Source organism: Myotis nattereri (genome assembly GCF_964212035.1).
Source record: "Myotis nattereri genome assembly, chromosome: 1".
NCBI classification, from domain to species: domain Eukaryota; kingdom Metazoa; phylum Chordata; class Mammalia; order Chiroptera; family Vespertilionidae; genus Myotis; species Myotis nattereri.
Window position 1 is genome coordinate 52,795,854 of NC_138075.1, and position 24,872 is coordinate 52,820,725.

The 24,872-nt window shown below is 45.3% G+C and overlaps 1 protein-coding gene across 1 annotated transcript in view; it reads right to left on the reverse strand.

The window, feature by feature from the left end:
- The window catches only part of LIPC (lipase C, hepatic type), a 145,569-nt gene that overhangs the window by 116,135 nt on the left and 4,562 nt on the right, over nucleotides 1-24,872 (reverse strand). Inside the window, exon 2 of the mRNA XM_081100506.1 lies at nucleotides 8,702-8,833. Within this exon, the coding sequence (XP_080956632.1) occupies nucleotides 8,702-8,786 (85 nt within the window). The 5' untranslated portion in view covers nucleotides 8,787-8,833. The remainder of the gene's footprint in view (nucleotides 1-8,701; nucleotides 8,834-24,872) is intronic.

A 24,872-nucleotide genomic window follows, 5' to 3' on the forward strand; every position in this document is an offset into this window, starting at 1 on the left:
TAGCTTCTTGATGAATGGAAGCGAGCTTTTTCATTTTTGTATCCTCAGGGATACATGTTGTGGGGCCTGGTACACAGTAGGTAATTAATAAATGCTGTAATTTGCTGCTGCTGATCTTGTTTCAGCATAAAGCACGATATAGTTTTCACTACTTTGCCTTCTCTTGGGACCAGGAAGCGGGAACATTTGTTACTGGAAAGTTTTTCGAAATCATAGAAAGGCCACTCCTAGTCAAGTGAGACTCACAGGCCCTGCCCAGCTCTGGGTAATGCCCAGCTCATAGGAAAAGAATTTTCTTGATCCTATCTTCAGGCTGCCAAGGAGTGGTTCAATGTGGATGGTTAATTAGCTATTGCAACTAGTATTTTTCCACCAATTACAGCTTGGGAATTTTTCCATTTCAAGAACCACTTTCTTTTCAGCATGACGATACTTTATTTTATGATATTTTATTGTACATTGTCACAAATATCTTGGGGTTTTATATTATTTGGGATTTGGCTACCCCTGAGGGAGGTCAATATCCAGGATCAACAGATGTTGATATTTTGCCTCTTCCCCAAGGAGAGGCAGGCATGAAGCCAGGGTTGCCCTGGAAGCTTGCATTGCTTCTGTGGGAAGAGCCCCAAGTTCAAGTCCTGTTCAAGTTTTGCCATTAACTCTCTATTTTGCTGTTCTAGTGGTTCTCAAGGTGTGGTCTTCAGACCTCCAGCAGCACTTGGGAACTTGTTAGAAATGTGAATTCCCGGGTCCACCCAGGCCCACTGATTTAAAAATTCTGCAGATGGGGCCCAGAAATCTTATTTTAATAAAATTTATTAAAAAAATTTAATAAAATGTGTTTATTTTACAAATAAATAAGATTTAATAAAACCTTATTTGAATAAGTTTCTGATACACACTAAAGGTCAAGAATTTCTGATCTAGTCAAATCCTTTGGTTATATCATTTTGACGTAAATTTATTTTTAACTATTCAGGTCATTAAAACAAATATACTATAGACATACTTTAACATTACATAAAATTCGGAGGAGATGAAAATTCAGATATAAACTCAACTGAAGTACGAGCATTTTTTGTACACTTATTTTCTTCTAGTATTTTTTCTCTCAAACACTCGTATTTTGAGAGTTGTAATCACAGGACCCCCACAATTAGGCATACTGCTTTTGGTCCACTTAGCACTGGAACAGAAATACTACTCAGTGTTGCCACTTTTCTATCTTCATAAGAACTATTTTCAGTGGTCCCACAACCCTTCACCAGGCCCCCGAATGTGAACTTGTATATGTGAAGGTGAAAATGCGGTGGACAGGCAAGGAGGCCTCCCCTCCGATGAATTTGATTGCCTCCTGTTTACTTCTCTCCACTACCAGCCTCCCAAGCCCACTGTGAAAAATGAAACTATGAGTGTTCCTCGAAATAGAGTCATGAACAGAGAGGAAAAGGAAGTTAGCCAACAGTCCTGAGTCTTCCAGAGTCTTCCAGAAGCCGGGATTCTCTCAAACCTGAAACCTTGAAGCAGTCGGGAGGGCAATGTGCTGCCTAGTGGCTATGTCTAAGAATTACACCTCCTCTTGAGAAGCAAGGCTGGCACCCTGAACCTCCAGGGGGGGAGCAACTGGAGGGTGGGCCCCAGGCACCACTGCCCGCCTTACCATAGCAACCCCACTCCCGGCAGAAGTCTGGCCATCACCCCCAGCCTGCTTGGCAGAGGTCCAGATGTCCTGCCTGCCCCTGGCCAGCCCCTGTCCTTAGTGGGCTGAACCCCAATCTGGGGCTGAGAGTGCCCCATTCTGAAATGGATACCCTCCTTGGACCAGCTTACAACCACCTTCCTGGCAATGAGAACTGCTGTGCCCCTGCCTGTCTGGAGCCCATGGATGCCAGGGACACCCTAGATGAGGTCAGGGTGGGTGGTCACATCCCCTTGGAGAATGTACCTGAGACTGCTCAGTCCTGTCTTGTGAATTAGGCCTCAAACCCCAAGCGTCTGGCCCAGCTCCTACTCCCTCCTCGTCTCCTTGCTGACTTGCCTGCTAAGACCCAGCATGCCTTGCAGCATTGTGCCCACTGGTGTGGAAAACAGGGCAGAGAGAAGGCAGAGTGGGGATCTTGGTACTGGACAGACGACTTTTGGCTCGGCCACTCGGCGATTCATGTGTTCGGGTCAGTTTACAGGCTCAATTCCTTCAACAATCAGCCCTCTCAGTTACTCTGAAAAATGGACTATTCACCTGGCCCAGAATGAAAGAGTATGGGTGTAAGTCCTGGGTCCCTGTGAAGGACAAGCAGGTGGAAAACTGGCTGCTGTCCTCTCACTCTGGCTTGTTCCTCCGGGGGTGACACCCTCAGGAGGCTCCAGACCCGCCCAGCGTAGGGCCAGGGCATCCAGCAGGGGGCAGATAGGACTTGGCTGGAATGAATGCTGGGCTGGCCTTCCGCTGATCCCAGCTTCCTGTACACCCCCAGGGGAATGAGCACCTCTGGATGCCTCTGGGTATTACTCATGAAAGAAGGAAGGCCGAGGGCCTTTGGCAGGCCCTCTGGGGAGTGATTCAGGCCTGGCTGTGCCTGTGAGGGGGGTGGAGTTGGCAGGTCTTAAGGGACAGGGCCTGGTCTCTCTCCCAGGAGTCCTCTAGGGACAAATCTAGGGCCAACTTAATTGCAGATAATCAGGGTCTCTTTTCTTTAATTTAAATTTTTTCTTTTACATTTAAAAACTTAACAGAACACGTACTCCATGGCCTTAAAACTCTTTATATTTCTTTAAATATACTTTGAATTCCTAGCAATATGTAGGTATAGAATTTTTTTTTTTTTAGTCGTGATTCAACATGTAGTTTATTTAGTCCTTTTTTTGCCCCCACCTTATCACATATAAAATTTCCTCATACTCATTTCTAAAGCTACAAGCCCCGTTGTTATTCAACTTTTTCAAGGTCCCAGGTCCCTCTGATAATTGTCCAAACTTTTGACCTCTCTCCCTCACTCAAACGTACACCCAGGAGGTGCCATGCCAGGAGGCACTGAGACTCCCTCTGACTCATCCCTGCGCTGGGTTAGGATCCCCAGCGTGAAACTGTGAGTGTTGCCCTAGCTGGATTGGCTCAGTGGACAGAGTGTCAGCCTGTGGACCGAAGGGTCCTGAGTTTGATTTAGGTCAAGGGCACATTTCTGGGTTATGGGCTCCATCCCCAAAACTACTTGGAACTTTTAGTGGTCGGTGTTTGAAACACTGCTTGTTTAAAAGACTTGGTAACTAGCTGGCCCCTCCACTCTTGGCAGTTTGTTGTTGAGCATTCAAATTGCTTCCAGTTTGCAGTTGTGAGCCTGTGTTTTTGTTAATACCTTCCTACTCCCGCCAACCCCTTCCCCCTCCCCCTCCCCCCCTTTTTTTCTTCTTCCCAGAGGCCTATTTTGGGAAGGTGCTTGGGCTTGAAAAACTTATGCACTTTATTGGCTCTGTACCTTTGCTTAGGAAAGACTCGCTCTCTTTAGTTCAGATTCCATCCTGCAAGACCCCTCTCAAATGCTGCCTCCTCCCAGAAGCCTTCCTCCCACCCACACTTGGAAGTAAACTCCTCTGTATCCCTACCTGCTCTTGGTCTAAGTACCATAGTACATACACTCGGTGGCTGGGGACCAGCAGACATTTATTTCTCAGAGTTCTGGAGGCTGGAAGTCCGAGATCAGGGTGCCAGCATGGTCAGGTTCTGTGATGACCCTCTTCTGGGGCCCCTTTTATAAGAGTGCTAATGCCATTCATGAGGGCTCCACCCTCATGACCAAATTACCTGCCAAAGGGTCCACCTCCTAATACCATCATATTGGGGGTTAGGATTTCAATATATAAATTTGAGGGGACACAATCACTTAGTGCATTGCACTCCTCTCTAGTGATACTCAACACATTCCATATTCTAGTTGAGAAAAATTTTATATTCACATCTTATCTCCTTTATTAGACTCAATGGTATACTGCATGTATTTGAGAATGGATCATTTTAATACTCCTCTGCTCTACACGACAAAATTATTTTCAGTAATACTCATGCAAAAATCATTAAATATCACTATTTTCTTGATTTGTTCTTTAGTTTTAGAGCAATGAACACTTTTAAAAAGAAGAATACATTTCAATTTTAAAGATACTCAAATGCATTAAAAGTACCTCCTGTAAGAACTAAATTTTTACTTACCAAACAAAATATTACACCTCACAGTTTGCTGTAAAATCTGTTTTACTGTTTTAAATGTTAAACACACAAACTCTAAGTGTCACATAGGATAACAGAATTGAAGTTCTAGATTCTGTTTCTTTGTCTTTACAATCACTGTGCTATCATTTTCCACTTTGTTTAAACGCAGGAACACGCAGTCAGGACCAGAGAGTGGAGGCAGGAGATGACCTGGGTGAGCTGGGAGGACTCTCAGCCACTCCACCCAGCCTCTTGCAATGAGCACACGTCACCAAATCTGTGTCAGAGGTCAACTGCTTACCTGGGAGTTCTCTATATTAATGGTGACGGAGAACATCATATTTATTAAAGGGTGAGAAAATGTGCTCATTTGAAGTTTACATATAGATTAATAAAACTCAACAGTAACCGGAGCAGTTGTTTATAATGTTGACCAAACAACTATTTTGGAGGGGAGCAGCTTTCTTCCTATCCCTGACATCAGTTAGAACTGTGATCATGAAAGGAAGATCAACTTTAGTAAGTTCTATGACTGCAGGTACATTCTTTATGCATGGTGGTCCCCTTGTTGCCGGTTTTCGGGGCAGATGGCTCCCATCTTCACCCCCCGATTGGACACCGAGCCCTGGTGGGCAGGGGCGGCCGTGCACTCACTGACGGGCCTCCTCTGCGTGAGCACAGAGGCTGAGTGTGGGCGAGACCCCAGCACCGTCTCTGAGGAGGTCCTCCCTTTTCCTGCCTATGGGGCTGATCTCACTCATGCACGTCAAACAAAGCAACACGCCACAACAGACTGGATACAGAAACGGATGGAAGAATTTAGCTGTCTTTCGTTAAGCCAGACATTCAAGAAATTTCTTGGTAAAAAGTATCATTCTTTTGATTCACTTTGTTATTGTCCAGAAAATACAAGTTATTTCTCATAACATCATGTTATACAGGTTAATGTGATTAATTTGTTATTTTTAAAAGCATTAAAATGTAAAAATGTCTGTTTTAGTCTCTCTTATGGTGAATATTGATAGCCTAGTCTAGGGATGGCGAACCTATGACACCCGTGTCAGAGGTGACATGGGAACTCATTTTTTTGGTTGATTTTTTTTTGTTAAATGGCATTTAAATATATAAAATAAATATCAAAAATATAAGTCTTTGTTTTACTGTGGTTGCAAATAGCAAAAAAATTCTATATGTGACACAGCACCAGAGTTAAGTTAGGGTTTTTCAAAATGCTGACACGCCGAGCTCAAAAGGTTCGCCATCACTGGCCTAGTCCATATAAAGAAGCTCTCTGGAGTTCTAAATAGTTCTTATGGATGTAATGGTGCCCAGAGACCAGAAAGTCTGAGAACCGGTGCACACTGGCCAGCCTTGCATGTGGCGGATGCTTGCGCATGCCTGTTAATCAAATGGGCGACTGAGTAAATGGGCTTCAGCTGCTTCTAGGATTTGAAGCTGCCGCTGGAATTGGAGGGAGGGGCAGACACCTGCAGGCAGTGGGGGTGAGTAGCTGGAAGGTGGGGGCTGTAGGGATGTAGGAGCAGCTTCCATTTGAGGCAGTGATGGCAACACCAGTGGGCTGGGCCCGGGCCTGAGGATGAGGGTCCTGGTAGCTCTGTGTCCTGGGGGCTCCAGGAGGTTCCCCACATCCTGTGGCCCTTAGTGCTGGCAGGCAGGAAAGACTGTGCGAACCTGCCTCCCAGGAGAGGGATTGAGCAGAATGGTTTCCTAGGGACCCTGGCTGTCACATCACCGGGTGTGAGCACAATAGAGAGAGAGGCCTGCAGCCCGGATCAGACAGATTAACCTCTAGATGCCTCTCCCTGCTCTGCCCCACAGCCATGGACCACGCTGCTCCACTGCTGGCTTAGGTGACCGCGTGGTGGGGGTGGGGTAGACATTTGTGCAGCTCTGGCTGCATTAGTAGGTCCATTAGTAACGTCATTATTAATAAATGGAGGGGTGGGGTTATAAGGTCCTCCAGGGAGTTCTTTCTGGCCCATGACTAGTGACAGTTGAAGCTTGGTGTGGACCAGGGTTTCGCCACCTTGGCACCAAAGACATTTTACCTGGATAATTTGTCGTTGTGGGGCTGTGGTGTACATGGCAGGATGTTTAGCAGCATCCCTGGCCTCTCATCTCTACATGACGATAGCACTCTCTCCCCAGTTGTGACAACCAAAAATGTCTCTGGACATTGCCCAGTGTCCCCAAGGTGGCTTTGCCACCATAATAGATCCTCATTGACAAGGGATGCTTGCTCCCCAGCAGTACCCAAGAAGGTACACACCCACCTCGCGCACGCAGATCTGGCTCTCTCCTCGCAGACAGAATTCTGCCAAGAGAGTCTGCTCTCAAGGGAACAAGAGGCCTCCTGACTCCAGTCCTTTTTCCTGAGGACCCCTCCTGCTAACTGTGGCCACTGCCCTCCACTTTTATTTTATTTTAATTAAAAAAATATCTTTATTCATTACAGAGAAGAAGGGGGATGGAGAAAGATAGAAACATCAATGATGAGAGAGAATCATTGGTGGGCTGCCTCCTGCGAGCCCCACACTGGGGCTCGAGGTCGCAACCCGGGCATGTGCCCTGGCTGGGAATTGAACTGTGACCTCCTGGTTCATAGGTCAGTGCTCAACCACTGAGACACACTGGCCGGGTTCCCTCAGCTTTTAGACAAACCAGGTCCCGGGAAAACAGCAGCTGACCAGCTTGGGCTTTGTTGAGAGTGACGTGTGGACAGAACTCTGCAGCCCGGGGAGGCAGACCTGCCCTTCCCCCTCCACCTCGGACACTGATGGCTTCCAGCTCCCATGTCTCCTCTGAAGATCAGTCTGGGCCAATCGATAGCAGAATAGACAGACGGAGAAAGGCATTTCACACCATGGAATGCAACAGCGCCAGAGGAACGAGTCACCAGCACACACGCACAGCTGCAGGGACGAAGGTCACCAACATAATGTTGGTGAAAGAAGCCAGAAGCAAAAGAGCACATACTGTATGCGCCCACCAACAAAAAGTTCCACAAAAGGCAAAATAATCTATTGAAGGCTCCAGGGCTGCACAGGAGAGGCTTCTGGGATGCGGATTTGGATTGCGAAAATGTATTAAGCACTTTATGACATAGGCACTTTCCTATATGTGGGTGTCATCCTATATAATAAAGGCCCAGCAACTGAATAGCAGAATCACCTGAACAACCACAGCCCCTCGACCCAGCTGGCCCTGCCCCCCAGCGTCCCTCCCCCCAATCAGGGGCCTCCATCAGGGTGGGCTGGCTGGACCCCACCAGTGCGCAAATTCGTGCATTGGGCTTCTAGTACTTTAATAAACAGCAAACAAACAAAACAACATTCCAAACCAAAGTTCAGGACAGCCCCTTCAGAAAAACCCTGCAAACCCAGGGAATAAAGATCACCAGCAATTTGGCCTGCATGGCTCTAAATGATTACTATCATTTTAGAACATGGCTTTGTAAATTGGATGTGTATGCAAAATAATTAGCATTAGTGGCTGGCACATGAAATGCTCAGTGGACAGTAATAAGTAATATTAATATTAAGTTATCAACTGACCTAGGGTTCAGGATCATAATTAAATACAACGAACAGCCCTATTTCTTAAAGGAGAAATAAGGGTTCTGGAATTTTCAGGTACATTCTGGTTAGTAAATTCCTGATTCTCGGTGGTTTTTTTTTTGAGCCTCCTTCAAGCATCGTCTTTGAGGAAGGAAAGAAAAAATCTAAGCCTCTACCTTAGCATTACCAGTCTCTCACCAGTAACCAGCACAGAAACAAAGTCCCAGAGGCCAGGCTTATCTGGCCACATTGTTCGATTTGTTTCGTATCTATCGTTTATTGATCCTGTGCACTGTTCAGCCAGGAACCTGGAACCCACCTACCTGATCAAGCATTTGGATCCCTTTGGCCATCAGTCTAGTTTGTGAATTCACAGACCAGACAGGCATAATTGCTGGTGGATTCCCCAGACTCAGAGTAAAACTTGGGCAGGAACAATGAAGTCTAGAGAATGTGCAATGGTATCTGTGCGTTAGACCTGACCGGAAGCAGGACTCTACACATTTCCTTCTTGTCCCAGAGAGCTCGTGCTGGGACAACCTCAGCAAGACGGAGCATTTCCCTGCAAGCTGTGCTTACCAAGTGCAAATCAGATGCCGAATGAATGCTCAGAAAGATCGGGAATTCTTTCCGATTGTTCTCCGCGAGGGATGACCCTTTGTGAACCAGATGAGCAAGAGACTTCACTGCCAGCTGCAAGTGCTTTTACAAGACGTCTACTCCCAGTGGTTTCCTAAAATGCCCGTTGTTACAAGGAAACGACATGTCCCTGTGACCTGTCAGTCATGCTACCAACAGAACCGCCGGTATGCTTTGCAGCCAGCTCTGTCCCACACAGTCAAGAACACGGGGACACTTTGTGACATACATTTAAAAAAATAAACCCATGCCCATCTCCGGAGAAAAGGCACGCTCTTACCTAGTCCAAGGCTTTGTCCATGGGCACTTGATTGGATAAAGATGCTCAAAAGCAAGAAAATGGAGACACACAGGGGACTTCCCATTTCTCCTGAATCGCCCGGGGTCGATGTCTTCGTGCTAATTTCTGAAGCTGAAGAGACCAGATTGACTATTGATGCTTTGTTAGGAAAGGCTGCCCGTTAATAATTAACCTTTAAACACATTATCTAGTGTTCAGACATTCCTTGCTACCCCCAACCCCAAATCTAAGTATATTTAATACAAAAAAAAGGTTGATTTACAAAAGTGTTTTTTATCCTGATACATGTTGAAAATAAAACATCTTGCCACGTACTCTTACCACCTTAGGCCAAGGCCACAGTTCCAAACTAATCAATGTAAGGTTAATGTGTGTGTTGGGAAATCCTCTCAGAGGTCAGGGCAGGTGACGCTTGCCCAAGTTCCCCGACAGGACTGCAAAGGGGTTGCAGGCTCATGGCAGTGATGTTTTAAATTGCAGGTTAAGCCCGAAGAAAAGCAAAGGGCTCTGCTATGCGGAGAGCTCCCAGAGGATCTGTGTTTGGTTGAGTAGAGCAAACGCGCTGGTGCCTGTGGCCAGAGCTGTGGGGCAATGTTTCTAAAACTGAAAGGGACAGGAAACCTCTAACCTCAGTGTATGAAGAAGCAAAGAGGCCTTCCTGGATGTCTTTGCTGGGACCCCATGGAGAGATGACCTTAGAAGAAACACAGTCTTCATTCCTCTGTGTTAATTAATGCGCCAGCGGTGTAGAGGACTAGGAAGTGAGGCCACTAGGTAACATCAGGCTGGGAAAATGATACTGTGTATGACTCTCATAATATTCCTTGACTCTCTAGTTTTATTTTAACTTTATTCATTTGTTCAACTTTTTTTTTTTTTTTTTGCATACCTCCTGTATACCAGGCACTATTCTGACATTTGGGATTTTCAAGCCAACAAAACAGACCATGATTCTAATCCTTGTGAAGCTGATACACACTTGGGGTTGTAAGGAGTCAAATAATACACAACAGACACAATAAATAAGATGTTTATGTAGAATGCAATAAGAACTATGGAAAAAGAAAAAGTATAGCAGAGTTAAGGGGGTGGGAGAAGGTAGTGATCTTAAAGGGCCAGAGTTAAGGGGGTGGGAGAATGGTCAGGGTGAGCCTTGTTTGCAAGTTGAACTTGAAGAAAAAGTTTCAGTGAGCTACCTCTGCAGGAGAGGAGAGCCGAGGCAGCCAGGACAGTCAGTGCATTCAGGGCAAAGGCCCTGAGGTAGGAACATGCTTGGTATGTCCCAGGAACAGCAAGGAGACTAGTGGTTAGGGAAATGTCATTAAAAGGACTTTGGCTTTTCCTCTATGAAACATGGGCAACCATTCTGAGGAGAAGCCTGGCATGATTTGTATTATATTTTTAAAAGATCATTCTGGTTTGCAAGGCTAGAAACAGATTATTAGCAAGGGAGCAAGTGGGGAGATCTGTTAGGTGGCTATTGCCGTGGTCCAGCAAGAGATGATGGTGGCTTGACTCAGCACAGTAGAAGTGGAATGGGGGAGTGGTGGGTGGATGCTGGACATATGTTGAAGGTAAATGCAGAAGGGTTTCCTGGCCACTGGGATGTGGGATGTGAGAGAATGAGAAAAGTTGAGGACAACTTCAAGGAATCGGGCTTGAGCAATGGGACAATGAGGTTGATATCAGCTGAGATGGGGAAAGCTGTGAATGGAGCAGGTTTTGGGGGAAGACTAGGAATTCAGTTTTGACCTTGTGGAGTTTGACGTGTCTCTGAGACACCCAAATGGGTAGACAGTTAGATAACTTGGTGATCATTGCCCACCCAAAGCTGACAGACAGGATGTCTGAAGCCACCAGCAGGTTTGGACAGATCGGCCCAAGGCCAGAACCTATCAATCACAGTGCTGTCCTATGGCTGCATCTCCTTCCAGAGGCTGCAGCATGGGGATCACCCACTCAGGTTTCTGCCCTGGCTCCCTAGCTTGCCCTGTCCTACTCTGCCCCCTTAAGCACGATCTGAGGGTTCCATTTTACATTTATTTCCCAGAACATTGGAACCTAAAACCAGCTGACTAGGCACGTTGGCTTCTTCTTCCCTGCCCCACCGCCATCTCCTGTCCTCTGGGTACTGCCAGGACCCCCCACCCTGCTCTGCAGATGAACCTACAAAGACGCAGTGCAACCAAGTGCCTCCAAAGATCCTGGGTCTACTGCAGCGGTTCTCAACCTGTGGGTCGCGACCCCTTCGGCGGTCGAATGACCCTTTCACCGGGGTCGCCTAAGACCATCCTGCATATCAGATATTTACATTACGATTCATAACAGTAGCAACATTACAGTTATGAAGTAGCAACGAAAATAATTTTATGGTTGGGTCACAACATGAGGAACTGTATTTAAAGGGCCAGAGGTTGAGAACCACTGGTCTACTGTCTACTAGCTGTGCAGAATGCTATGTAACCTCAATGAGGTCCGTCCCCTCACCTGTAAAATGGGATAACATGAGCTGGAAACAATATTTTGAGATATCAACTTAATATTATTTTTCTCCCATCTCCCCCTTGCTCTCCCTCCCACTTAAGAAGGGCAAAGTAGAGAGAAGTCTACACATATTTTGTCTTCCCAAAACTTAGAACTTAGGGTAAGGGAACTGAACCAACAAAGGCAAGCAAATGGCTAACATGTGTTAAAGAAATGTGAAGGAATAAGGAACACTCCCACCGACCTTCCCATCACTAGAAAGAGAGTCTCTTGGGCTTTGCAAGTGGGAGGGGGAGGGAGAAATTGTCCATGAGGGCAGAGGGACAGTCCTTGCTTCCTAGGGACTCTGCTAGAGGTGGTAAGAACCCAGGGAGGAAATGGCTGTGTGTGGACTGGCAGCCTGGCAAAAGATGTCCCTGTGCTTGGCATGGGGTGGGAGCAGTAGTGAACCTCCGGTGCCAACAGGTCATGTAAATGAGCAGGACTGGCCCCTCAGTGGCCACCTGTGTGGACTGATGACAAAAGATGAGGTGCTCACTCCCAACCAGGCCTGGATAGTGTGTCTGATCCAGAACTACAGCATAGCTGGGTGGGGGTGGGGAGAAGGGATCCAGGAAAGTCTGAAAAATAAGTTTGGACTCATAATTCAGATGGATTAAAGAAAATAAAGACATTTCTTACACAGCAGAATTTGTGGCCTGAGATTCACACCTCTATAAACACAAGTATGTCCTGAGAACTCGAGATTTGTATGTGACGTAGTCCAGCCAAATGCTTGGTTCACAGTAGAAGTTCAATAAATTATAGTGCCTTATTTTAGAGTAAATATGCTTAGGAGTCAAGAGTCCATATTTTGAAATCAGACAGATCTAGGTTCAAATCCCTGGCCTATCACTTACTAACTGGGTGACCTAGGGCAGTGGTTGGCAAACTGCGGCTCGCGAGCCACATGTGGCTCTTTGGCCCCTTGAGTGTGGCTCTTCCACAAAATACTGACTTCTGCGCATGGGCCACGAAGTTTCAATCACCCTGTACATGTGCGCCCGCACGTGATATTTTGTGGAAGAGCCACACTCAAGGGGCCAAAGAGCCGCATGTGGCTCGCGAGCCGCAGTTTGCTGACCACTGACCTAGGGCAAGACATTCATGCTCTGAACTTGACTTTTCTCTGTCTGTATAACGGGACTAATAATACCTACCTGATTGGAGTAAAGGTGGTAACTTAAAGAGGTAAAGCCCTTAGCAATTCTGGCAAGAAGAAAATAAAAAATGTCAGCTATAATTATTATTTTTATTGTTTTTAATTCACTCTTGGGACCAAGAGGGTGTCCAGGAGGTAGATAACAGCAGGGCCACAGTTCAAATTCTAGCAGACAATGAAAAGGTTAGGAAAACAGAAGGATCTGGACCAGTCATTCAAAAATCTAATTGCACGTTGGAGTCAGAGTCAGCTAATAGTTCAGGAAAAGGGGGAGTTATGGGCCTATTCCAAGAACAACTGAATCAAAACTTCTAAGGGTGGGGCCTGGAGAAATGTCATTGTAAACAAGCCCTCCAAATTGTTCTTAGTTCCCTGAAGTTTGAGAACCATTGCCTCAGAGTGTTGCTTGAGAGGTCTACTGGGATACAAGAAGAAAATAATAGATCTTTCAGATTTTCCTTATATTATATGTTAGAGCCATTTGGTGTCTCCTCTAAAATTCATGTGTTGAATCCTAACCCCCAAGGTGATGGTATTTGGAAGTGGGGACTTTGGGAGGTAAGAAGGTCATGAGGGCAAAGCCTCATGAATGGTATTAGTGCCCTTATAAAAGGGACCCCAGAGAGATCCACTGCTCTGTCCTCCATGGAAGTTACAATGAGAACATGATCATTTATGAGGCCTTCATCAGACCTCATGAAGGTCTGATGCCTTGATCTTGGACTTCCCAGCCTGCAGAAGTGTGAGAAATACATTTACAAATATATGTTGTTTGTAAGCCACACAGCCTATGGTATCTTACCTAATAATAGACAAACATGTAAATTGACAGTCCCTCTGCTACACTCACCAGCCAATCAGGAAAGTATGCAAATTAACTCCACAAAGCTGGTGGTTAATTTGCATACATAGGCGTGAAGCAGTGGAGCAAAGACTGAAGGCTCCGGCCGGAGCGAAGGCCGGGGTCCCGGGTGCCGGAGGAAAACCGGTGCCGGCAGCCAAGGGAAGGGAAGGCCTATTGCACGACTCTCTTCATGCAGTGGGCCTCTAGTTCTAGTATATCAGCACAAACAGACTAAGACATCACCTTGGAAGATTTTGTTTGTGTGTTTATAATGTTTATAATATATTCGCACTATATAACTTATATATCGTACTATGTAATATCTGAGTGCTATCTGTATATATAAAAGCTTAAGTGACCCTTACGACTGGATGACTGGACGACCAAATGACTGGCTGGTAGCTATGACGCACACTGACTACCAGGGGGAAGACGCTCAATGCAGGAGCTGCCCCCTGGTGGTCAGTGTGCTCCCACAGCCAACCTCCCTCAGCCCCTCCCCCTGGCTGGCCCTGATTGGCCCCATTTGGGACTGGGTGAGATGGCTCTGATTGGCTCCAATCACCAGCCAGGCCGAGGGACCCCACCCAAACACGAATTCATGCACAGGGCCTCTAGTATAGTTTATAAGAAAATAAACATCCATATATTTGGGAAGGGGCACCCAAAATATTTTTTAAAAAACTGATACAGGCACTCCATTGAAAGGGTGCGAAGGTTCTGCCATAGAGGAATAGCGTGGCCCCCAGGCCTTCAAGACCTGACTCCATCAATACTTTGGAACAGTCTTTGAATACTTTAGTGAGATCTTTAGTCATTTCCACACGCAAGAAATCCCAGTGGTTTATGGAGGACCTTTCATTTTTCATGAGCTGGAAAGGAGGCAGGCCTGAGTCCCAGGGCGGCTGGAGCATGTAGTAGAGTTCTCAGCGCTGCCCACGGTAGTACAGCCCAGTGGTTTCTCTCGTCTGCACTCCTCAGTCTAAAATAACGATGGTATTATATTTAGAGTCTTAAACTGTCCCATTTTTGTTCTCTCTTAATTTGAAGAGCTTCTTAAAGAAATAGAGATTTTCAGAGATTGGCATTTGATGACCTGAATGTAGCCTTTCCTTTTAGTGTAATGGCGATAAGAAAGTTAATCAGGAGAAGAGCAATCAATATTTTACAGAGGTAACGAGAGCAAGTCCCAGAAGGGAGAAGCCAGGGGATCAAGGTGAAGGTCACTGATGAGAGAGACAGGGTTTTATATTCAGGGCCGGATTTGTTTGTGTTCGTCTTCAGAAACTGGGGATACCTGAGAAGGGCAGCCACATGTGGGGTTCTAAGAAAAGAGTAATCAAAACAATAACTTTTGGATGGGTACTATCATTTCTCCAATTTTACAGCTGAGACTTCGGAGATGAAAAACTGAGACAAAACCCATATCTTACTAGTAAAAGGTTGAGAGGAGGGAAATCAGGGCCATCTGAGCCCAGGGTCAGTTTCCCTAACCACACACCCTTCATCTGCTTTCCCGGGACTGCACCCTCTTCCTCTTGAAAGATAAAATTTGTCAAGTTTTCAGGATCATTGTCACTAGACAATGACGACTCTCTCTTATTCCTGCTTGGGGCAAGACTGCCACTAGGAAAAGGACCAAGTTTCTATTGCGAGGCCAATCGATCTGTGTGGACATTCTTGCACCATGTGTGGATATGGCAAAACAAGTCGGGAGTCTTCCTCAGTTTGAGTTGGCTTCTACCATGCCCTCATTCGGAAAGGGGTTGGCCTGGAGTTTAACCTTTTTCTTATCAATTTTTTTAAAGAACAGTACACAAATGAAAGGGGAAAACAAGGTTGACGATGATGTTTTAGACTGAAAGAATGAAGTAGTTCAAGCATTTAAGCATTTCAAGATCATCATGCCTCATCAGTTAACCTTTGCAGGTTGTCCTTCTTATCAGCTCGCCTCTGACTCACTGTGTGAACTTGGGTGAATTATGTAACCTCTCCCTGCGTCAGTTTTCTTTTCTGTAGAAGGAAAGGGCTTACACAACTCCTGGCACAATCAAAGTTCATTTGGTTTTTGTAACGAACAAATTAGGAATTACTTCTTCCATTTTACAGGTGAGGAAACCGAGGCTTGGAGAGTCTCTGCCCAAGGTCACGTGTTTAATCCACGTAGACTGGATAGAAGGACTTGAGGTCCCTGTAAGCACTATTGTTCTCTCGTCCTCCAAGTTTAAAGTAAAGAGCTGAGTACCTATGGAGCAAAGAGCTGAGATCTCTTCCTACACTTACTTTTATGTTTTCTGCTCTGTGCTGGCCCATTTACATGTCCCATTCGAATTTCAGCTGCTGGTTTGTGCAACAATTAAAAGCACCAAACCAACCAACCACCACCACCACCAACAAAACCCCCCACAGAAACTAGAGCATTCTTTTTTTGTGACTAGATACTTTGGAGCCAATAATGCATTTTATGACTTTAGTAGTCCCAGTAGAATGGAAGACTTTTTTTCTCTGCATTATGGTTGGAAGCAAAAGGAAATAAAGATTTAAGTTGGTTTTGAACAGCCAGATCGAACCTTGCTGGATCCTTAAAGTTTTTAAAGAGTTTTCTCTTCTATGAGAAAGAGGGTGGGCATAGACTAGATTCTGTGCTCACATCACCCAGCTGCTTGTGGTGTGGGTTAGCTTGTTGAGAAGTGATCATGCTAGGGTCCTCAGAGAGACCAATCAAAACAGACTGAATGGGCTGATTGCAGCAAACCAGAGGCACAGTTTGGGCAGGTGAGCTCTCTTGCTGGGTCCCAGTGCTTCTGACTATGAGATACCCAAGGCCCAGCCTTCATCCTGGGTATCAGGCAGGGCGGGGGCATGGCTGGGATGGGAAGGGCCTAAGTCTCTCTAGAGCAGCTGCTATTGACACCATGTCTCATCACTCATCTCACGGAAGCTTTCTGGGGTGAGCAAATGCAGTCCTTGGGTGCAGGAAATCAGGAATAGTTCCCAGGGATCTGCTTCAAGGGCTGCTGCTGACTCATCATTTTTCCACGGACAGAATATCTTGCTGACGTGGTTACTCATTGATTCCTAGGCAGGCCTAGAAGTCAGGGGCCTACAGTTCAGGGGCTAACTCCCGAAGATGCCACACTCTCTCCGTGATCTCATTGAAACCTCAGGAGCAATCCTGTGGGGGCAGGACAGACAACAGTTCAGGAAGCTCTCCACAAGTGAAATGAGAAGTAGGAAAGGACATCACAGGCCCCTAAGCCGCTAGGTGCTCTCCTCCGAGCCCCCACCTCCACGCATGATCAAAGGGAAACCGTTTATGGCAGGAAATTCTTTTGGTGGTTGCAGAAGGCAACAATGAGAACTGGCTAAAACCAGGTCAATCCAAGATGGAGGAAAGATTGACGGGAAAACGACCCCCAAGCTCATTGTACTCTCATTATAATAAAAATTGACACCACAGGTAGAAGGGGACCGAGGGGGATGGACTGTGTTAGAAACAAGACCCCCTCTCAACCAGAAGGTGGACACAGGATTTTGGTGCCACAAAATTCAGGAACAACCAGCCTTGGAAACATAAATTCCTAAGAACTGACTGATCTGGTCACAACTCACTCTCAAGTTCACCCGCGTCTACTCGGACGTGTACTTTCACTTCTTGCACAGCAGACCCCTGTGAGACTCGCAACCAGGGGAGCAGCAGGTGGGGGCAGGCAGTTCCGGGCTTGCCCCCTGATCATGTCTCCAGGAACCCATGTCCTGGCCTCTTCCTTTCTCTACCTAAATAAAACTTGCTTTCGAACTCACTCAAACTTGCTCTTGAATTCTTTCCCTGCGCGAATCAACAGCCTAGAGGTCCTGACCATACGGGGCCAGTGACACTGTGAATCAGGTGTGATTATTCCCTATGTACAGAGAGGGAAACTGAGGCTGAGGGAGGTTACTGAGTTGCCCAAATCCATACTCTAGTGAGGGGTGAGATGGGATTTGAATTATGTGTGTCTAACTCCAAAGCCCACACAATAAAAAGTAGCCGTGCCAAGGGAGGTACGAATTGGCTGCAAGGTCTTCATGTGTCTAACATTAAAAAAAATGCAATTGTGTTGTGCGCTTGCTCTGCAGATCATGACATAGATCATGGGTTTACTACTATTATTTTCAAAACAAACGTTCTGAAGCCCTTTCTCAGCTATTTGATGGCGATAACTCGGAACGGCCCATGAGCGATAGCAGCAGATAGGCATCCTGGAGATGTTATGGCAGGATAGATTTATCTCGTTTATGTGCAGATGACTTTCCCCCCATCAACAGTAACAAAGACCAGCCAAGATGAGGGCACACAGCCTTTCCCCATGAAGCTTTGTCATGAACCAGAGTGCTTGACAGGAAATTGTCAGGGTGAGACTTTGCTATGAAAGACCTAACTTACACACCATATCAGTCATCCAGTTACTCTTGAAACCATTTGGGTTAGAACATGTCCAGGGTCCTCCAGGAAGCAACACTGAGATATTTTGATATGCTTTGATAATTCTGTTAAGAGATCATTATTGTTTAAAAGGTCAAATCATAACTCTCATGCAGATATGAAAATAAACATGTGGTTATTTATTTAACTCAATAAAGAAGCTGGTAATGGAATTATAGCCAGTTCCAAGGAAAAGCCAGAAACCGCCACAAATGTATACCGATAAAGGAATGCTGAAATGAATGTGCAGATGAAAACAAAAATACCTCCTTGCACAGGGAGGGAGGGAAGTCAACCCAACTTCACAGTTCAGGACAGAATTTGCATGTTACCTTGCTACTAGTTACCTGCAACATAACTAAGGTATCTACAGAGCTATAAAATGCCTCCAGGACAATGGACACTAGAATCAGATAACTCAGGAGGCTGTGCTGGGTGGCAATAATGCTAGTGTTCCACTGACACACAAAATTTCCCCGCTAATTCCTATTGTTAAGAAATGATAGAGGAAAGTACCAGCTACAGAATGCTGAAGGTAACAGGGCAGGTTCCTCCCAGGGGAAGGGCTGCCTCTTTTTGTGTCGCCTGAGTGGAGGCTTTGTGATAACGGAGCTGGATTTGCAGCGTGGCCCTGTTAGTGGGCAAATCATTTAAAATCTCTGTGCCTCGGGGTCCTCACTCTAAAAAGGGGGTTGGGGGAAGAATAAATGAGAAAATCCATGAGTTGTGCTTCGCACATCACCTCAGCTGTTATTGTTTTTATTGATTACGGGATTTTTGTTGTTGTGCTTTCTAGTTCTCCTACCTTTACACGTTCCGCCCCTTCCTTTTTCTCTTCCCACCTCACTGGCTGTGATAAAGAGCAGGAGGACTCTTTATGGCAATGGGGCTCAGGGCGGGCTGCCCCGAATGTGCTGCCACAGCACATGTGGATTATTTGGAGCTGAAGACAATCAAGGCCCGACAGACGTACCAAGAGACTTTTACCCCCTACCCCCCCCCCCCCCCCACTGCCTAAAAGAATTTAGATAAGGACCCTGGGCCAGAAAGAGAGCTGTCACCAGAGGCACAGTTTTACATCCGAAGGACTTATCTGGCCCTGGCTGGGTGGTCCAGTTGGTTGGGGAATGGTCCCGGGCACCAAAGGGTTGCAGGTTTGATTCTGGTCAGGGCATATACCTACGTTGCAAGTTTGATCCCTGGCCGGGGACTCCCACAGGAGGCGACCGATGGATGTTTCTCTCTCTCTTCCTTCCCTTCCTCTCTCACCAAAATAAATAAAAACCTATCCTCCGGAGAGGATTTTTGAAAGGACTTATCTGCGTGCATGGCAAGCATCTGCTTACTAAGCATTTGCTCTTCCCATCTCCCTGTGACTCGTTGTCCTCCCCTTGGAAGTCGCAGACCCTGCCCCACTTACTCAGGATGGCACAGAAGCCTCCGCTGACCGACCGACTGAGGGCCTCTCAGGTCTTCGTGGTGGGGCTCCTGTCCACACGAAATTAAATTTGTTTTTCTCCTGTTAGTCCGTCTTATGTCAATTTAATTATTAGGCCAGCTAAAGGACGTAGAAAGGGAAACGTTTTCCTTCCCTACAATAGTGCTTTTGGAAAAAAAACCCCCAAACTACATATAGCATCTATGTCTCTTATTCTTGACTTTGAAATTAACTGTATAAATTGTTACATAGTCCTTTTCATTTAAAAATAAAGCACCCCCTGACCCAAATATTTGCTTTCTTTTTGTTGTTCTTGTTGTTGTATTGTGTGTTTCTGAGTAATTCCCACTATCCGTCTTGGGCCAGCTAATCCTGAATGTAAAAGGTGGTCCCTTTTCTCAGGTTCACGGCCTGGGAAAATCTTGGGTGGGAAAGGCTCTCAGGGGGCTCCTTACAGGGGACGGGCTGGCGAGGTGACCACTAGAGTCAGGACCAGGAACTTGGTCGTGAGCCTCTCCCCAGCCTGACACTCCTCAGACCCCAGGGGCTGTGTTGAAGGGCCAGCGAGCCCGTGTGCGCCTGGCGGGCCGTGTGCACCGAGCACCAGAGAGAAGGGCCCGCACTACCCTGCCGACGGTGCGCGGTGCACACCTGCTTTCAGGAAGTGTGCTTTTCCCCTTTGGGTCTGGTGGAAGGGGGATCTCTTCAACCGCAAAGAGGAACTCCTGCACGGATCAGGGTCAGGATGCCTGCGTGGATTCCCCTGTCAGCCCGAAGTTCGGGTCTCATGCCTTGAGGTGAACCCCACAGGTTCTGGAGCAGCCTGCTTGTGTTCTGCTGGGGAGGAGCCAGCGTGTGCTCTGCTGGAGCCAGCTTTACTCACCTCCAGGCCAAGCTCAGGCAGAGGAGGACGAAAACACTGCCCTGTCTGGGCTTCCTTTAAATTGATGGCCACTGGAGAGATGCCCTGGAGAGAGCCATTTGTTACTGCCTAGCTCCACTCCCTTCGCCTAATCTGGCTGCCAGGCGACCGGAGGACTCTTGGGAGAGCGAATGTCCCTTTGCTGCCTTAGGAAACAGCAGTGATTAGGTCTCCGAGGTCGGGCGGTGTGTCATTGGGCTCTTGCATCTGGGAGGAGGAGACAATCAGATTTACCGAGGGCTCCCTGCCTCCAGAGCCTCTGCTATCGCATCATCTCGCTCGGGCAAAACTGCTTGTCTTAGCTCTTGATAAAAAAGTAACTTCCCTTGTCCATTTTCCAGTTAATGTGTAAACAAGGAAGGAAAGGGTAGGCTGTTAATGTGTGTAGCGCAGCGATTCTCAACTTGTGGGTCGCGACCCCTTTGGGGGTGGAACGACCCTTTCACAGGGGTCACCTAAGACCATCGGAAAACACATATATAATTACATATTGTTTTTGTGATTAATCACTATGCTTTAATTATGTTCAATTTGTAACAATGAAAATACATCCTGCATATCAGATATTTACATTATGATTCATAACAGTAGCGTAATTACAGTTATGAAGTAGCAACGAAAATAATGTTATGGTTGGGGGTCACCACCACATGAGGAACTGTATGAAAGGGTCGCGGCATTAGGAAGGCTGAGAACCACTGGCCTAGAGGTTCAGATGTGCCTAAGGCAGAGCTGGGCTCACACCCGTATCTTTGGTCCTCAAACCCATGCCTTTCTCTCTCTGTCGCACCAAGTTTGGCCAAGCTTGGGTCTCGCTACACCAGTGGTTCTCAACCTTGGCTGCACATCAGAATCACCTGGGAATCTTTTTAAAATCCTGATTTCTGGGCCTAATCCTCCAGAAATTCTGTTTCTTTGTTACTAATGTTGTGGCCCCACCCCATAACAAAGAAACAGAATTTCCGGAGGATGAGGCCCAGAAATCAGGATTTTAAAAAGATTCCCAGGTGATTCTAATGTGCAGCCAAAGTTGAGAACCACTGCCTTAGACGTTGGAGGTGGCAGGGAGGGAGTTGGGGAGGGAGACAAGGGCAGCTGAGATCTAGGGGCCTGCAGGTGAGCTGAGGGCCACTGCAATTAGGGAATTCCTGGGGGCCTCACAGGTACTCCCTAGCAGATAAAGCCTGGGATGTTTGGTTAACGTAGGAATTAATTTTATGGAATTAAATTAATTAGGAATTAATTAATTAGGAATTAAGCTCACTTTAGGCGTCTCTCGGACTCTCTTTGCTGGCCCCTCTTGTCTTCATTGCTGCTTTGACTGAGTTCAGAGCCCTGGAATTGCCCTCAAGACCCTCCTCACCCCTGACCCCAGGACAATCTCTGTCTGGTCTGCTTTCTCCCTGGGGACTCACGAGGAGAGCAGTCTGGGTGTAGAGGTGAACTCTTCCAAACAGTGAAAGCAGATGGAAAAGAGAAGGTATCCAAGGGCTGAGCCCTGGGAGGTCCAGCATTTAGAGGTCAAGGAGATGAGGAGGACCATTCTGCTTTGGCCAAATTATTCCTTTTTTAAAATATATATTTTTTATTGATTTCAGAGAGGAAGGGAGATAGAAACATCAATGATGAGAGAGAATCATTAATTGGCTGCCTCCTGCACGCCCCCTACTGGTGGGGGGGGGAGGGGGATCGCTCTCGAAACCCAGGCATGTGCCCTTGGCCAGAATTGAACCTGGGACTCTTCAGTCCGCAGGCCAACACTCCATCCACTGAGCCAAACCTGCGAGGGCCCAAATTATTTCTTAAGAATAAATTCAATGAATTCAGCAATGTAGCAGGATACAAAATTAATGCCAATTAATGGCATTTCTATACACCAATAGTGAACTTACAGAAAGAGAGACTGAAAAAGCAATCCCATTTACCATCGCACCAAAAAAAATAAAATACCTAGGAATAAACTTAACTAAAGAGGTAAAAGACCTCTACTCAGAAAACTACAGGATGTTGAAAAAAGAGATAGAGGAAGACATAAACAGATGGAAGAACATACCATGTTCATGGATTGGTAGAATCAACATCATTAAAATGTCCATACTACCCAAAGCAATCTATAAATTCAATGCACTCCCCATTAAAATACCAACGGCATACTTCACAGATCTAGAACGAACTCTCCAAAAATTCATCTGGAATAAAAAAAGACCCCGAATAGCTGCAGCGATCCTGAGAAAGAAGAACAAAGTAGGTGGGATCTCAATACCAGATATCAAGCTGTATTACAAAGCCACTATTCTCAAAACTGCCTGGTACTGGCACAAGAACAGATCAATGGAATAGAATAGAGAACCCAGAAATTGACCCGAACCAATATGCTCAATTAATATTTGACAAAGGAGGCAAGAACATACAATGGAGTCAAGACAGTCTCTTCAATAAATGGTGCCGGGAAAATTGGACAGATACATGCAAGAAAATGAAACTAGACCACCAACTTACACCATACACAAAAATAAACTCAAAATGGATAAAGGACTTAAATGTAAGATGGGCAACCATAAAAATACTAGAGGAATCCAAAGGCAACAAAATCTCAGACATATGCCAAAGCAATTTCTTCACCGATACAATTCCTAGGGCATTGGAAACTAAAGAGAAAATAAACAAATGGGACTGCATCAAAATAAAAAGCTTCTGCACAGCAAAAGAAACCATCAGCAAAACAACAAGAAAGCCCACTGCATGGGAGAACATATTTGCCAGTGTTATCACTGATAAGGGTTTAATCTCCAACATTTATAGGGAACTCTTACAACTTAACAAAAGGAAGATAAACAATCCAATCAAAAAATGGGCAAAGGATCTAAATCAGGGGTGGGCAAACTTTTTGACTCGAGGGCCACAATGGGTTCTTAAACTGGACCGGAGGGCCGGAACAAAAGCATGGATGGAGTGTTTGTGTGAACTAATATAAATTCAAAGTAAACATCATTACATAAAAGTGTACGGTCTTTTTTTTTTTTAGTTTTATTCATTTCAAACGGGCTGGATCCGGCCTGTGGGCCGTAGTTTGCCCATGGCTGATTTAAATAGACACCTTTCAAAAGAGGACATTCAGAAAGCCAAGAGACATGAAAACATGCTTAAAGTCACTAATCACCCAAGAGATGCAAATCAAAACAACAATGAGGTATCATCTCACACCTGTCAGAATGGCTATCATCAACAAATTAACAAATAACAAGTGCTGGAGAGCATGTGGAAAAAAAGGAACACTCGTGCACTGCTGGTGGGAATGCAGACTGGTGCAGCCACTGTGGAAGACAGTATGGAGTTTCCTCAAAAAGTTAAAAATGGAACTCCCATTTGACCCAGTGATCCCACTTCTAGGAATATATCCCAAGAAACCAGAAACACCAATCTGAAAGAATATATGCATCCCTATGTTTCTAGAAGCACAATTTACCATAGCTAAGATTTGGAAACGACCTAAGTGCCCATCAGCAGATGAATGGATTAGAAAACTGTGGTACATCTACACAATGGAATACTATGCGGCTGTAAAAAAGAAGGAATTCTTACCATTTGCAACAGCATGGATGGAACTGGAGAGCATTATGCTAAGTGAAATAAGCCAGTCAATGAAGGAAAAACACCACATGATCTCACTCATTTATGGATAATAAAGACCATTATAAACTGATGAACAAAAATAGATACAGAGACAGAGCAGCATTGAACAGACTGTCAAATTACAGTGGGAAGCCTGGGAAGGGTTGGGGGGGGTGCGGTAAGAGATCAACCGAAGGACTTGTATGCATGCATATAAGCATTACCAATGGACACAAGACACTGGGGGGTAGGGGACGCCGGGGGAATGGCAAGGGGGGGGGGGAAAGGAGACATATGTAATACTCTTTGTAATACTTTAAGCAATAAAACAAAATTAAAAAAATTCTTATTGGTAACTTTTCTGCCTAAAGGGTGGGAGCAATATGGTTGTAAATGAATGTGTGAGTCAATTTCTGGGCAGCTTCCCCCACACTGGATGTTAGCATTCAACTTTTTCGGGTTCTGTTAGAATATGTAAATTGTCACCTTCAGATTGCTCTCATTTGCATGTCTTTGATTTTTAGAGAGAATGAACATTCCCCACTCTGTCTACTGATTGTATTTCCCTTATGGGAACGGTTCTGTCTTTTACCTATTTATCGTTTGGAATCTTGACATTGATTTTACAAATTTGAATTTGTTATTTATGATAGATCTTAATTCTTTATGCTGTTTGATGGAAATATTTCCCCCTCTTTAAAAATTCTTTAGTAGTGCTAATTTTTATAGTGAAATCACTTAATTGTTTCAAAGCTAATAGAAAGCTAAAATTCCCTGAGAGGTGATAAACACTTCAATTTTTTGTCAGTTCTTCCATAATTAGGTTTCATATTTAAATCTTTAATCAACCAAAGTTAAGTTTGGTGAGTATTTTATTTTTAATAACTTTTTATATTATAAAATCAATAACTTTATTATGAAAAATAAGAAAATGAAGAGTAGAAAACCACTACATTATTAACCAATGTTACCTCAATAAATTTAATTTAAAAATACCTGATGAAGAATATATATAATTTCACCATCCATACATAGCCACAGTTGACATTTTGATGAATACCCTCCAAATTATTTTTCCTATGTATTTATTTTAAAAAATACAACTGTGCACATGCTACACAAACTCCTTAATAACCTGTCTTAATATATTAATGACATATTTCAGTGGCATTAAATATTCTTTT